The sequence below is a fragment of the Setaria viridis genome, chromosome 4 (assembly GCF_005286985.2).
Source record: "Setaria viridis chromosome 4, Setaria_viridis_v4.0, whole genome shotgun sequence".
NCBI lineage: Eukaryota > Viridiplantae > Streptophyta > Magnoliopsida > Poales > Poaceae > Setaria > Setaria viridis.
In genome coordinates this window covers 9,912,666-9,926,825 of record NC_048266.2, presented here as the reverse complement: position 1 = coordinate 9,926,825, position 14,160 = coordinate 9,912,666, and the positions used below count along the sequence as shown (strand labels likewise).

The window sequence follows — 14,160 nt, the reverse complement described above, 5'->3', positions numbered from 1 at the left end:
ATGTTCGGATACTAATTAGAAGCAATAAATATAATTTAATTATAAAACTAATTGCAGCCTCGAGCTCATTCGCGAGACGAATCTATTAAGCCTAATTAATACATCATTAGCAAATGATTACTGTAGCACCACATGTCAAATTATGGATTAATTAGACTTAACAGATTCGTCTCACAAATTAGCCTCCATCTGTGCCATTAGTTTTATAATTAGCTTATATTTAATACTCCTAATTAGTATCAACATCCGATGTGATAGGGGCTAGTTTAGCTCCTAGGAAACAAGCACCCCCTTAATTACTCTCTCCGGTGCTAGTTACGGACGTTCAGACAAACTTTTGAACCGCCGCTATTTCTTTTCTCCGATCGAGAACTTCAAGTATTCCCAACCGGACTGACTGTATATCACTTGAGGTATAAATATCAATAATTAGCATATAATATACTTGCCTATGTGACATGCCAATGCGGTCATGTCTCTCCGGTCTCCACCCTTCACGACCAATATGGAGCTCTCTGTCCTTAACGCTAAACCCTAAGATGCTATTTGGTTCGGTGCTTTTGCCCCATTAACAGCTCACATCGATATCAGGTCATGTTACAACATGTTTGGTTCGGTTATAATGTACTCATTCCACCCAAAAAAAATGCAATGCTGGCTATGTATAGATACACAACTAGAATTACATTTGCTATGTACAGATACACAACCAGAATTACATTTTTTCAGGACAGAGGGAGTAATCAGTAGCAACGGTGTCTAATACAAACGTGTGCAATGCCGATACCTCCCACCTTCGAGAGTTATCTGATTATGTTGATTAAGCAACCCCCCACACACACACACCACGGACTCTATCTTTCCCTGCTCGGTGAATTTCGCGTTGCTAGTTGCGAGGTGACATGACTGCTACCATCCACGTGCTGTATCTGATTCTCCAACCCCAAGATACCAGGGACGTGCTCCGTCCTCTCGAATGGAGGCTAGCCATGAGGTGCGCAACGCCCAGCGAGGGACGGAGCTAGCCTGAAGCTGATGTTCATGGAGATGGCGTCAGCTATGACAAGCACGGCAAGGACATCGCCGTTGCCACCATTCACGTCGGCAAAGATATCATCTCCTTCAACTTTCGTCCCCGCCTGTAGCCATGCTATGGAACAAATTCGTCTTTTGTTGTCCTTTGTCTCTCGCCTTTTGGGCATTTCATCAAACATGTCGCCTGTTCTGCGGCGAACAACGTCCAAGCCTAGAGTGAATAGTGATCAGATGAAGCTGTAGATCAATCTTAGCATGCTGAGGTCAAGATAGTATTTGATGGATGCTAAGACAGATAGTCAAGGTCGTCTTCCACCAATGATCTCCTCTCTGTCAGATCGTCATTTCTTTTGGTGGTGCTTATTACTAGCAGTAGCAGCTTTTCCCTAACCAAAACGCAATGAAGAAAATGAAAATCTTTACCAAGGTAGCCAAGCAAATGACGTTTTTCATTACATGGTAACAAATAATGCCGGGAACTGATTTCGTCATTGTTACCGGTTCTTAGCCTGAACCAAACACCAACCCAAGAGAGAGTAAGAGAGAGTGTGATCAGGATGTTCAGAGACGATAAAGTGGGTCGTAATGGCATTTTTATCTATTTGTGTTGGTTGTCATGTGGGGTTAATATCGATATAAATGATGAAATGGAATTTTTGGGTGACATGTAGGCAAATCAACTAGTAGATACAGAAGTTTTGAATCTTCAGTGATCCGGATCTATAGATTAATATGTCAGGAACCTAGGTCGCACCCTTGAACAAGTTTAGAGGCCATTCGTGTATTTTTACTCTTTGAGTTTTCATATCTTATGTTCAAAATTATAGGGCTTAAGGAAATGCACGGTTGATGGACATATTAACCAGCCATATGTGTGATATGTTGCGTAATTTGATTGAATGGATTGGGTAAGTGATGAACTAGTCTAATCATAATCTCGAAATGCATTGTCTCTCAAACCATAACTTTCTTTTCGATTTCGTCGAACCACCACATTGTTTAGAATAAATGCAACAAAATAAGATCTAATATTAGTGTATTCTGATGTATATAATTTTAAAAATGAACATTTGGAAAGTATAATTTTACTCTCTCCATTTCAAATTGTAGGTTATTTTGACTTCTCTAGATACATGACTTTTACTATGTACCTAGATATACATCATGTCTAGATGCATACAAATATCTATGCATTTAGAAAAGCCAAAGCGAACTGCAATTTGAAATGGAGGGAGTAATTGTTTCGAATATATATGTTCCATATTTGGAGACATTGTTTAAACACTTCCATAATGCCGAATTAGATTTCATAGATAACTTAATCAACTTTTAGAAAATCTAAAATACATATAAATGTAAAAATCGTAATCCAACAAGCAAGATTAGTCACCCGTCAAAAACAAGCAAGATTAGTCATGGATATTAGAAAAAAATGAAAATGAAAAACAAACTAAAAAGAAAAAAAATGGCACCTATATGCTGTAGCACATTAACGGTGGGCTGCACTAACTGGCTCAAGTGAGCTCTTGGACTATGCGAGGTGTTAGCAATTATCTTTTTACGAGATGCATAGTAGGTTCTATATTTTCCTTCGCACGAGACAATTTTGCGATTGATGCAAAGGTGACGCAAACAGCCATGATGGCATAAAGTGATGATCCGAGTACACCATATAGGACATGCACCGCTTGTGATGGCTAGGGCATTTAGAGGAATCATTTGAGAAAACTTCAAATGCGTCAAAACATTGCATTCCTTTGACAAATCCTATGAACCATGATATCCCTTATAATTAATTATATACAACTACTTGTTTCATTTTTTAACAACTATTGTTTGAATACTATATTTAATTATGTTGAATTCTATTCCATCGTTTTCAAATAAGTTGTTGAAGTAGTTGTTCCAAAATTTTAATTTTTGTTTTAACAATGTTGAATGCAGTGTTTCAAAATATTTAACGCAAAATATCATAAAAGTAACGAGTTAATCAAAAGGAGTCAAAAGAAAAATAAAAGATAAATGAAAATGGGGAATAGAAGGAAACTAGCCCGCTATGCTCACACTGTTGAACTCACCCACGCTAGTGTGACTTGGGCATCTCTCGTAGTCTCATGTTTGGCTGCTATATTTGGTTGTTCAATAATGAAAGTGAAAATTGATTTCAAATATCGTGACTAGTGACTAAATGGTAGTGATACCTGCCAAGATATGACACGCATAACTGATGTTGCACCGGATAGGTCACCATATTTTCTTATATTTGAATTTGCACCTTGTTACAAATTTGCAAATCAGGATTTCATTTTTCCATTTTGGTCATAAGAAATAAAATAGAACTTTCGTTAACTTTGCATAGCTTTGAGAGCAATACCATATGAATACATACAACACAAATTCAAGAATATAACTTTGCGAGCATATGAGTACATATCGTTGTATTGAAAAATTTGAAACATAACGTAGTTATCTATTAATGACTTTATTAGAAGGTGGGTGTATTTCTAAGGTATCACGCACAAAGAAAAGTTCCAGAGCATCCACAACACTTTGATAGTTTTGGTCTATGTTTCGAACTTAAAGGGTATTTTGATTTCCAGATTTCACCAAGGATCTTGTTTCAAGCTAAAGCTCTCTTTACTCTGCTCACCCACATAGTCCTAATCGATTAACCTTCATAGGAACTACAACACATATACTGATAACCAAGTTGACTTATGGACCCTTACATGCAGAGCAGTAAAAAATGGAAGTGTTACAAAGCTATTGTCGGTAATAATTGACTTATGTGCATTATCTAGCCAATAAGTTCTATCCATATCCCTACCAATCCCAAGAAAAATAGATGATAATAATAAGACTATAAAAGTTAAACACAAATTCACAGATTGTATTTCCAATCCATTAGGACCATATTATCGAGTATATTTTTCGATAGACCTAGGTGATATGATGAAATGAAGAAAACACTTAAGGCCAGATTTTGATATTTAAGATTCATTTAAGGTTTTCTTGAAAGCTTAAAGACAGGTCTTATAGTGGACACGTCAACCTCAATACCTACTTTTTATTAATTGATGTGATAGTGGTTGGGAAATCAATATTAGATAACAAAAGCAACTCCAACAGGCTATCCATTTTTGGCTCTCCATTTGACTCTCTAGTCAAGTTGGCAAAAAGATTCCTTTTCATATTGAGTTGCTCATTCCAACAAACTATCTATTTTCCACTCCCAGTACCTAGGTTCTCTTTAAAAATCTATACCCTCCATCCACTCCAACAGCCTCTTCATTCGGCACTACAATAGACTCTCTATTTTACTCTCTCCATTTTATACGTGGAACCCGCATTTGGCAAGCTAAACTAGCTTGCCAAGTTTGGAGAGTGTGGGGGAGCATTTGACACCAAGTTTGGAGAGTATGGGGGAGCATTTGGCAAGCGGATGGGATGTTCATCCGGATAGCAACTCTGTTGGATCGTAATTTTCTACCAAACTTGCCAATTTTTAGTTTGGAGAGTGGGATAGCAATTCTGTTTGGAGTTGCTCTTAAGCATTTAGAGTATATTTGTTTCTTATCCACCCTTTCTTGCACCCCTCTCCTTACCGAATATTTACCTAAGGTGTGCTTAACACTTTGAAAAGCTACTCTGTAAATGTTGGCTAAAATCGAGTCTACAATGATTGGGGTCTAGAATAAAAAACCACGACAAGTCATAATTGCGACACAAACCAAACAATCATCGTAGAAAGTGTGTCAAAATTTAGCAAATCGTGATTGCCACATTTATATACCCTTACACCTTTGTATACTTGAGAATGTTGAATATTGTTACGTTGAAAATCGATTAACACTATTTATGTGTTGATTTTGATTATCAATATAGTACTTTATTGCAGAGTATGTTGCTATCAAATTTGATAAATTTCGTAGAGCAGATTGATCCTCTTTCTTTTATAATAAAGAAAATGAGATTTGAAAAAGAATGTTAACTAAGAAACGCAAAGGAAGCGCAACCAAATGACATCATGGATGCCCTTTGGTTTTCATGGCTTCGTCCACCATGCTTAGGAGTTGGCTCAACTGCGACGAGCTCGACAGCACACAGGATGGCACGTCGATCTGCCGAAAGCAACCATCAGGCGAACGGCGGCGATATGCAGCCGAGAAAAAACCACGGCCGCCGAGGTTCCAAGAGACAAGCCAGACAAACACCGTGGATTCTCATCTTTTGCAGATACACCCACAATAACTTCGTAATCGTCCCACTACACCGAGCCTCACTTGGTACACCCAAATACGCCAGCTTTCAGGTGACGCGCCATAAAACCACCAAAACAACCCGGGTCTCCAGTCTCCACGTCCGCTGCGCCCTCCGCCGGCGCCGCCCGGACCAAACCGGTGACACGCCACAAACCCAGGGGCTCGCCCGCAAAACGAACCAACCCACGCCACCCCATCGCCCTCGCACCCTCCCCGCCTACCCCCATAAAACCCCCGCGACGGCGACGGGCCCCACCCCTCGCTTCGCCCACGGCATATTCCCCCTCCAACCCCAAACCAAACCAGATCAAGTGAGACACACTCCGCTCCCTCTCCAAACCGGGACACATGGCGGCGGCGGCGGTGACGTCCAACGGCGGCGCGGCGGCGGCGAACGGGCCTGCGCCCGGGCGGCTCGCCTCCGTGTACAGCGAGGTGCAGACGAGCCGACTCGTGCACGCGCTGCCCCTCCCCTCAGTCCTCCGCTCCAACTACTCGGTCGTCGACGGGCCCGCCAGCTCCGCCGCGGGCAACCCAGGTGAGTTACTGTACATCGCGGCCGCGCTTGGTCGGATGCTCATCGTCTGGATCTCGGGTGGGTTGCTGTGGATTTGATTGAGCTCATCAGATTTGCGGGTGTTTCGATCGATCTGGTGCAGATGAGATCGCCAAGCTCTTCCCCAACCTGTTCGGCCAGCCCTCGGCGTCGCTTGTGCCGGCGGCCGAGCCCGCGGCGACCAGGCCGCTCAAGGTTGGTGTCGTGCTCTCCGGTGGACAGGCGCCAGGCGGGCACAATGTGATCTGCGGCATCTTCGGTGAGTTGTTCTCTTCACTAGGCGTCTAAGACCCCGTTTTGTAGCTAATGGAAGCGTCACGACCAAATTTGGTAGATCTGAAGATACTATGTGTTTTTTTTTAATTTTCTATTGGTACCTTCATGCTAGCTTCGATAGTGAACCTGCGCAACTGTAGATCTTGATAGAATTAACCAGTCGGTGCTGTATTCACAGAACTCACCTGTTTGAACTTATTTGTTTGATAAATATGCATTAAACTGAGTTAGTAATGGGGAGTATGTAGTGTGTTTTGATGGATTTTTGAAGTGCTTGTGATTGACTTAGCTTGGTTGGGTTGAATCAGACTACCTGCAGGAGCGTGCTAAGGGCAGCACTATGTATGGATTCAAGGGAGGTCCAGCTGGGATCATGAAGTGCAAGTACGTGGAGCTCAATTCTGCCTTTGTGTACCCCTACAGAAACCAGGTAACACAATATCCTCATTACCTCATACATTCACATCTGCGTGAACCATGTTAGTTTGGCTGATAGTATTAACTATAAAATTTAGGAGTAGACAAGATGATAGGTTTCTTTGCGGTGCAGTCTTAGAGATTTTAAGTTTTTTTCTTGTCCAATTGTTGTAATGTTACCATCAACAGTAGGACACATGTGCCTTTGTTTTGATGATGCATTTAAATTGTTTCTTTTTGATAGGGAGGATTTGATATGATCTGCAGTGGAAGGGACAAAATTGAAACACCAGAGCAGGTATGTCTCTGAGCATGTTTTTGTACAAATGCTTAAAATTTTCTTTTACTATGTGGCAGTTGTGCCTAATCAGTAATTGATACTTCACAGTCAATGTCTCTTTTCTCAACTGCTTTTGTTGCTGGTGCAGTTCAAGCAAGCTGAAGACACAGCCAACAAGCTTGAGTTGGATGGACTAGTTGTCATTGGTGGTGATGATTCAAACACCAATGCCTGCCTCCTCGCAGAATACTTTAGGTTGGCTTGTAATACTGAGTGTTTTGGTTTTATACCATGTTGTGCTGTTTTGGTGTTTCAGTTTCATTACCAGACTGGATGACTTTTGAATTTTACATTGAGGTTGCAATCCATTGTTTTCTTCACCATATTGTTGTTTTTCTGCTTCTTCATGATCAAATGGAGATTATGATTTCTAATTTTGAACTTGCTTTATAGGTCAAAAAACATGAAGACTCGTGTTATTGGCTGTCCAAAGACTATTGATGGGGATCTGAAATGTAAGGAGGTTCCCACAAGCTTTGGATTTGATACTGCTTGCAAGGTAGATTCTTGATCCGTGTGCTTGTATTATTCTGCAAATCTTAGACTAGATTTTAAAGCTTTCACTACCATGTATGTCCATGGCACACTTGCTTACAAGTGTTTTTGCAATTGAAGGAGAAATTAGGATATTAGCCACAGATACATTTGAAAACTGATCATGACAATGACTCATCTTCTTTTTCAGATATACTCTGAAATGATTGGCAATGTCATGACTGATGCAAGATCAACAGGAAAATACTACCACTGTAAGTTCATCAGTATTTTGTGCATGCAACTAGATAATTTTCCCTACTCTTGTTTAAGTGATTCAGTGGTAATAAAATAGATAAAGTTTACTGAGTTAATGTCTACCATAGCAACTGCCAAATCATAAAACTACAGATTGAAGCAGATAGGTTGTCAATAATTCAATTTGAGAAGATGCCATACTGGGAAGGGTCTTTGTGTTAGCAAACATCCTAGTTAAGCTTTATTCATATCCTGTAACTTCTTTGGGACAACATAATGGAGACAATTTTTACCGTAAATGTTGAGAATGAAGTCATTTAATTACTCAGCAGATTGGTAACTTGATTACTCTGCGTAGATGTATGTTGCATCCTATTGGAACATCCGGACAAACACCCACATCATGTAATGCCAACAAGAATTGTGACATTATACTATGCTTACACATAAGTCCATGAATTTTTTAAGTATGGAACAGCATGACAAATGACACATTTTAACATTTTTGGCATCCTTTTACAAAGCAATTCCTAAGAATTACTTGCTATGATTGCAGTTGTGAGGCTTATGGGACGTGCTGCTTCTCACATTACATTGGAGTGCGCTCTGCAAACACATCCTAATGCTGCACTCATCGGTGAAGAGGTTGGTATTTCTTGCATGCAAAGTTCTTTTTACATTGAATTAGCATCATCTGCCATTGTGGCCTTTATCTAGCTAGATTAGATTAGAGATGTTAAATATGGTACACAAGGAGGATGTAGCTGTCAACACACCAGTTTACATATTTTCTTTGATGAACACTTAGGGTTCTTCCTTTCCTACTGGTTTTCTTGCATAATCTCACATTATGGCATTTAAAGGACAAGTTAGAGAGCTATAATATTGTCTGTATCTGATAGGTTACATTTTCTCACATTATGGCTTTAATCGGTTTCTTTATGTTTCTACACATTATTATTTCACAAAGACCATCTTTTTTTCGTTGTAGGTTGCTGCCAAGAAGCAAACTCTTAAGAATGTCACAGACTACCTTACCGATATCATTTGCAAGCGTGCAGATCTTGGTTACAACTATGGTGTTATCCTTATACCAGAGGGCCTGATTGATTTCATCCCAGAGGTTTGACATTCTTTATGCCCTCTCATTTTGTGTTGCCATAGACTGTATTACCAATATCACTCATTTTCTTTTGCAGGTTCAAAAACTCATTGCAGAATTGAATGAAATCTTGGCACATGATGTTGTTGATGAGGCAGGGGCTTGGAAAAGCAAGCTTGAGCCAGAGTCCAGGCAGCTGTTTGACTTTTTGCCCAAAACCATTCAGGAGCAACTTCTGCTTGAAAGGGATCCTCATGGCAATGTTCAGGTAAAGACTGGGAAAATTGTCAATTCATAACTTTCTTAGTCTTGTGACATGACTCTTTCTGCTGATAAGGATGTCAGTAAGCTGCCCATTCTGACTGGTGTCCCAAATGTTATTTCAGGTTGCAAAAATTGAAACTGAGAAAATGCTTATTACCATGGTTGAAACTGAATTGGAGAAGAGAAAAGCTGAGGGGAGATACCATGCAAGCTTCAGAGGACAATCTCACTTCTTTGGGTAAGTACTAAATAATACACTTTGAAAGTCTGTCCCCCCAACTCTTTCTCATGCAGCTTGTCTTTTATTTTGCAGATACGAAGGAAGATGCGGTCTCCCTACTAATTTTGATTCTAGCTATTGCTATGCATTAGGCTATGGATCTGGTGCCCTTCTCCAAAGTGGAAAGACTGGACTTATTACCTCGGTATGCCTGCTTATCCTGTCATGTTATGTCAAATACTCATGAAGCATATTCGCATTGTGCATTGTAAGACAGGCATCAGTGTTCAGTAATGTAAAACATCACATCCCAATATTCATAGTTGCCAGCAAAATTTTTATTTGTTTTACCCTTACTGTAAAGTGGATACAAAGTTATGGCTACTGGTGACGCATAAGAAATTCACAATCCAAACAAAGGCTTACAGCATTAGGTTTACCTTTTTTCTAAGAAAATGATTTTCGGCAGTTGGTGTATTTGCATGATTGGATTGCCATTTTTTTCCTACTCAGGTTGGCAACCTCGCTGCTCCTGTCGAAGAATGGACCGTTGGTGGAACTGCCTTGACATCATTGATGGATGTTGAGAGGAGGCACGGTAATTTTCTTGCTTTTACCTTGTTTCAACTGAAGGCTTTTGAACTATGTTCAGGCATAGTTTGTTTGCCTGTTTATTCAAGTTGCAAACAATATGCCAAGTCTTGTTACTCTCTTTTGGGTTGATTAGCGTCATATTTTCTGACTATGATGTGTGCCACTTCATTTGCTTAAAATGTAAAACTTTTTGACATTGTTCTCTGCAATCAGGCAAATTCAAGCCAGTGATCAAGAAGGCTATGGTGGAACTTGATGGTAAGATCACTAGCATGTTTGGTTAACGACTGTTATGGCTTTGTGCCTTTTTTTCTTCCCGAAATCTGATTTCTGGTGACACCAATTTCAGGTGCACCTTTCAAGAAGTTTGCATCGATGCGAGATGAGTGGGCCATCAAGAACAGATACATCAGCCCTGGTACGTAGATAAAAGATTGCTAGAGATGACCATATACAAGTTTAGGGGCCTGTCCAGCTTAACCAAATTGACTCGTTAACCTTTCCCGTGACACAGGTCCCATCCAGTTCAGTGGACCTGGAAGCGACGACTCGAACCACACGTTGATGCTGGAACTCGGCGCTCAGGTGTAGAGTTGCGTCGATGTGGCGTGCGCCTTTAATTCTTTTTGTTCTTACAGTTTTGGAAGCGGAGACTGGAGCTCCTAGAGAGCAGCCTGCAGTCTCCACGTTGTGAAATGTCAAAAAATAAGAGATTTTATCGGAGTTTGCTGCGTAGGTGGATGGATGTGGTAGTAATAAGAACTGGTTTTAGTTTCTGTATGATTCGGTTGCCCCATTTACAGACTCACACTTGGCCTTGTGGCTCTGATTATCTGATTCTGTTACCCTGGTCGCGACCTTGTAAACATGTAATGCAAACATCCATGTTGAGGGATACCACCTGATTTTGGTTTATTTGCGCGTCAACCGACTAATTTATATCAAATATGCCTAGGAGGTTAGGAAGCTACATTGTTCCCCCCCCAAAAAAAAATTCATGTTTTTCCTGCTGATCCTGCGATACAATCTCTCGGTTGCATTGCATTGTGAAGTACATGTCTGGGCATGCATGCGCATCATGTATGGGCATTTCAGCAAGTAGTTAGGGGTTTATTGTTTATAGCATGTTGCTTTTACTTGTTAGGCCATTACTGAATAAACCCTACAACCGAACAAGCCCTGCTGCACTAACGAGTGTTCCAACACAAAACGGCAGTTTCTGCAAGCGGCCAAGCATCTCCCGGCCCTAGGGCTGGCCCTTACGTCAGGCACTTCGAATAGTAGCTTCTCTACGGTATATGGTCACAAAACTCAGATCGCAAATTTAGTGCAAATTTGTCTCAAACGTCACATATATTAAGAACAGAGTATATAAAAAGGAAATTGGCCAGTAGCTTCATATTTTTGCTATGCACAACACTTGAACATGGTTGTACATGCTCCACTATTGCAATTTCTGCACTTGCCAACGAGGAATTACATGGCTGGAACACATGCGCTTTGCTTATTGTTTGTTTGCGTCTCGTATAGGCTGTTTGGTGCCCCTTTTTTCTTGGATCATGGGAGTCTCGATTCCAATACACAAACATATCTTATCTTCGCACCCTTTATTCCCCCAACTTCTATGGTCACGACTCACGTGCTCCTAGTCTCCTACGGCTTCGAGGTGTGGCTCTGAGTCTGTGACCGACGACGAGCGATGACGTGCTCTCTCCTCAAGTTTTCACGTCACCTTCCACCAGTCTCTCGTGTCTTAGTTTAGGCCAACTCATCAGCAACCTTAGCTTAGGAGACAAGAAAGCATCTATACCCTACTACTCCACTGCCCACTAGGCATCCGACGCCTCAAAACACTTTGCTTTTTTTTTTTTTTTGTTTTACATGCATCTCTCTGATCAGCCACCTGAACTTTTCTTTACCACATGCGTCTAGGTGCGAGCAGGAATAGGATCAGCCGATCAGGCCTTCGTTAACCACAGGATCATCATTAATCTCACGTCAAAACTGTCAATCTACGGAGTAGTACCCAGGCATAAATGCGTAACCAGCCACGTCACCGTGCGGCACTCGTACCACCACACCAGCAAGCGCCATGACTCACTACCATTCCCTCGTGGCCTCGTCCTCTTCTCCACGCACGTCCGTTCCTTCCCGAATAAAAACCCCGCAACCGAACGCGGGTACGGTGGCTAACCGACGGGAGATCGAGCGGCGGTTTCCGCAAACGGCCGGGCATTTCCCGGCCGAATTCCTGCGCCGGCCATTACGGCCTGCCGCGCGGAAACCCCCAGGGCCATGCCATTACTGCCGGCCGGCGGCCATGTGGTGGTGGCGGCGTACTACTAGCAGGCCTGCCTGAATAGTCTCGGTGGCCGGCGTTATGGGGGGCGCCACGGTGAAGAACGGCTCAGTGAATGCTGCCCGAATTCGATACGACCAGCCGGGAGGTGGCGGCGATCTGCTGGAAGCCTGGAATGATGTCGCGAGTATCCGTGGTCGTGGATGAGATGCTATATGAATTAGATATTTTGGAAGTGCATATTTCTTAGGATGCTATATTGTTGTACAGCAATAGCGAGAGAGTTCATAGATGTGTCGGTGGCATACGATCGTCGGTGCAATAGCCCATTTTGCTTGTTTATCAGGTGGGTGGGAGTGGGGAGAATGGATGGTGCATGGATCACCACTGTGCAGAAGCAGCTTCCACTTTGGATCCTCTGACGAATAAACGTGACACGGAAAAACAGTTGCCGCGGCGGCACCACCTGAAAATGATGGCGCCCTTCCGCCGCGACACGCACCACCACCACCATTCATGGCATGGGATCCATCGCCAGGGTCCTTTTTACCAGGCAGGCAGCTGTTGTCCATGTGACAGGTTTTTTTTTTTTTTTTTTTGAAATGGAGGTGACAGGGTATTCAATAGGGGATCATCCATCGCTGATGGCTTGATGGCCGATGCCGATGCCCAGTGGGTGGATCAGTGGATGAGAGGAGCTCGTCACACACACTTGTGTTCATGCGTATGGGCAGAAGATTAAAAAGGAAAGGGAAAGCGAGTGATTGGATTAGAAAGAAGCGAGTGCCAAAGAATATGGCCAATGATTAGCTGCACTGCAAATGGGGGCACTTTGCTTTGCATCTTGCGATTCTACGGCTGGTCATTAGTTGGTTGCTCACCTTTCTTGTGATGGTTTTGCTTGTATAAAAAGCGAGTAAACTTTGGCATGCCATGGTCACATTCTTTATGCGCCCAGCCAGCAGCAGCCGCTAGGCTCTTCTCGTTTTGTAACTTCGAGTCTCAAACCATCAAATTTTGGTTGTAAGCAAAGCATCTTTTCCTAAAAGAAAAACCACACTTGGAAAAACCGAGGCTTCCGCTTAACGCTGGAGATCCCTGTTGAAGAACTATTTTACCATGGGAACTGGAAACATCGTGCAGGTCTGTAACCTTTTGCTGCGTATTCAAGTATCCCCTCCGTGAATGTGTGCATGGTTTTCAAATTTCAACCAAGATTAGAGTAGGCAGGAAATTAATTGGCACGACCTTCTCAGCCAGGGGAAACTTTTAAGTTCCCAGTCACAGGCCTCTTGTGTGGACTATGGGGAGTATTCATTCCTGGTCTAGATGTCTATAGGACAGATGCAGAGAATGTAAGCATTTGTAAACTTTTCTCAATCTGCTGGAGCGTGTTACATCGGGAAAGAACCCAGCCGGAGATGGAGAAGACATGTTCCAGGAACAACTATTCCAAATACAGAGATTAATTCCAATGCTAAAATTTCAGGATTCAGCCGGATCAATCAGAGGTTGATATGGCAGGGGGGAATCCAACTGCAGAGGCAACAGAGACGTTCTTCCAAAAACAGATGTTCATTTCCAATGCACAATTCAGGCTTCAGCCCCATCAATGGAGGTAGTGGAATGTAATTGAGAGACTTGAAATAGGCACATACTACATTGAGTATAGCAGGGAATAGTTACCAATCAGAAGCAGAATGTACATCAGGAATAGCCCAGCTGCAGTTACATAGGAAGAACGGTTCATTCAAAGAGGAACATACCACATCAGGTGGGAGAAATGCGACATTTCAGCATCATGAATATTGAATCTGCACAACGTTTAGATTATGCTAGTTCTTGGATCACAAGCATTTACCTAAACTTTTGATGCTTCAGCATTTCAAATTTGATCGAGAACTATTGAGCATTTCAAGAACCATTTCAGGGGAGAATATTGCCTGTTGTAGTTCACTGATAATTCAGACCATATACAAGGCATTCCACAGTTCGGTTCATCTACAATCTAATACCAAATCATCATCATTTTGTACGAATTAGAGTCAGCAAGGCATGGCATA

The 14,160-nt window shown here is 42.0% G+C and overlaps 1 protein-coding gene across 1 annotated transcript; it reads left to right on the top strand.

Annotated features, from left to right (window-relative positions):
• The first annotated feature begins 5,562 nt into the window (after positions 1-5,562).
• Positions 5,563-10,713, top strand: LOC117853087 (pyrophosphate--fructose 6-phosphate 1-phosphotransferase subunit beta). The gene is made up of 16 exons (XM_034735452.2): positions 5,563-5,835; positions 5,957-6,112; positions 6,438-6,559; positions 6,791-6,844; positions 6,975-7,081; positions 7,280-7,385; positions 7,572-7,635; positions 8,175-8,263; positions 8,610-8,741; positions 8,818-8,988; positions 9,107-9,222; positions 9,298-9,409; positions 9,718-9,802; positions 10,012-10,056; positions 10,148-10,216; positions 10,313-10,713. The coding sequence occupies exons 1-16, from the start codon at positions 5,646-5,648 to the stop codon at positions 10,387-10,389; spliced, it is 1,695 nt and encodes a 564-aa protein (XP_034591343.1). The 5' UTR covers positions 5,563-5,645; the 3' UTR covers positions 10,390-10,713.
• The last annotated feature ends 3,447 nt before the right edge of the window (positions 10,714-14,160 follow it).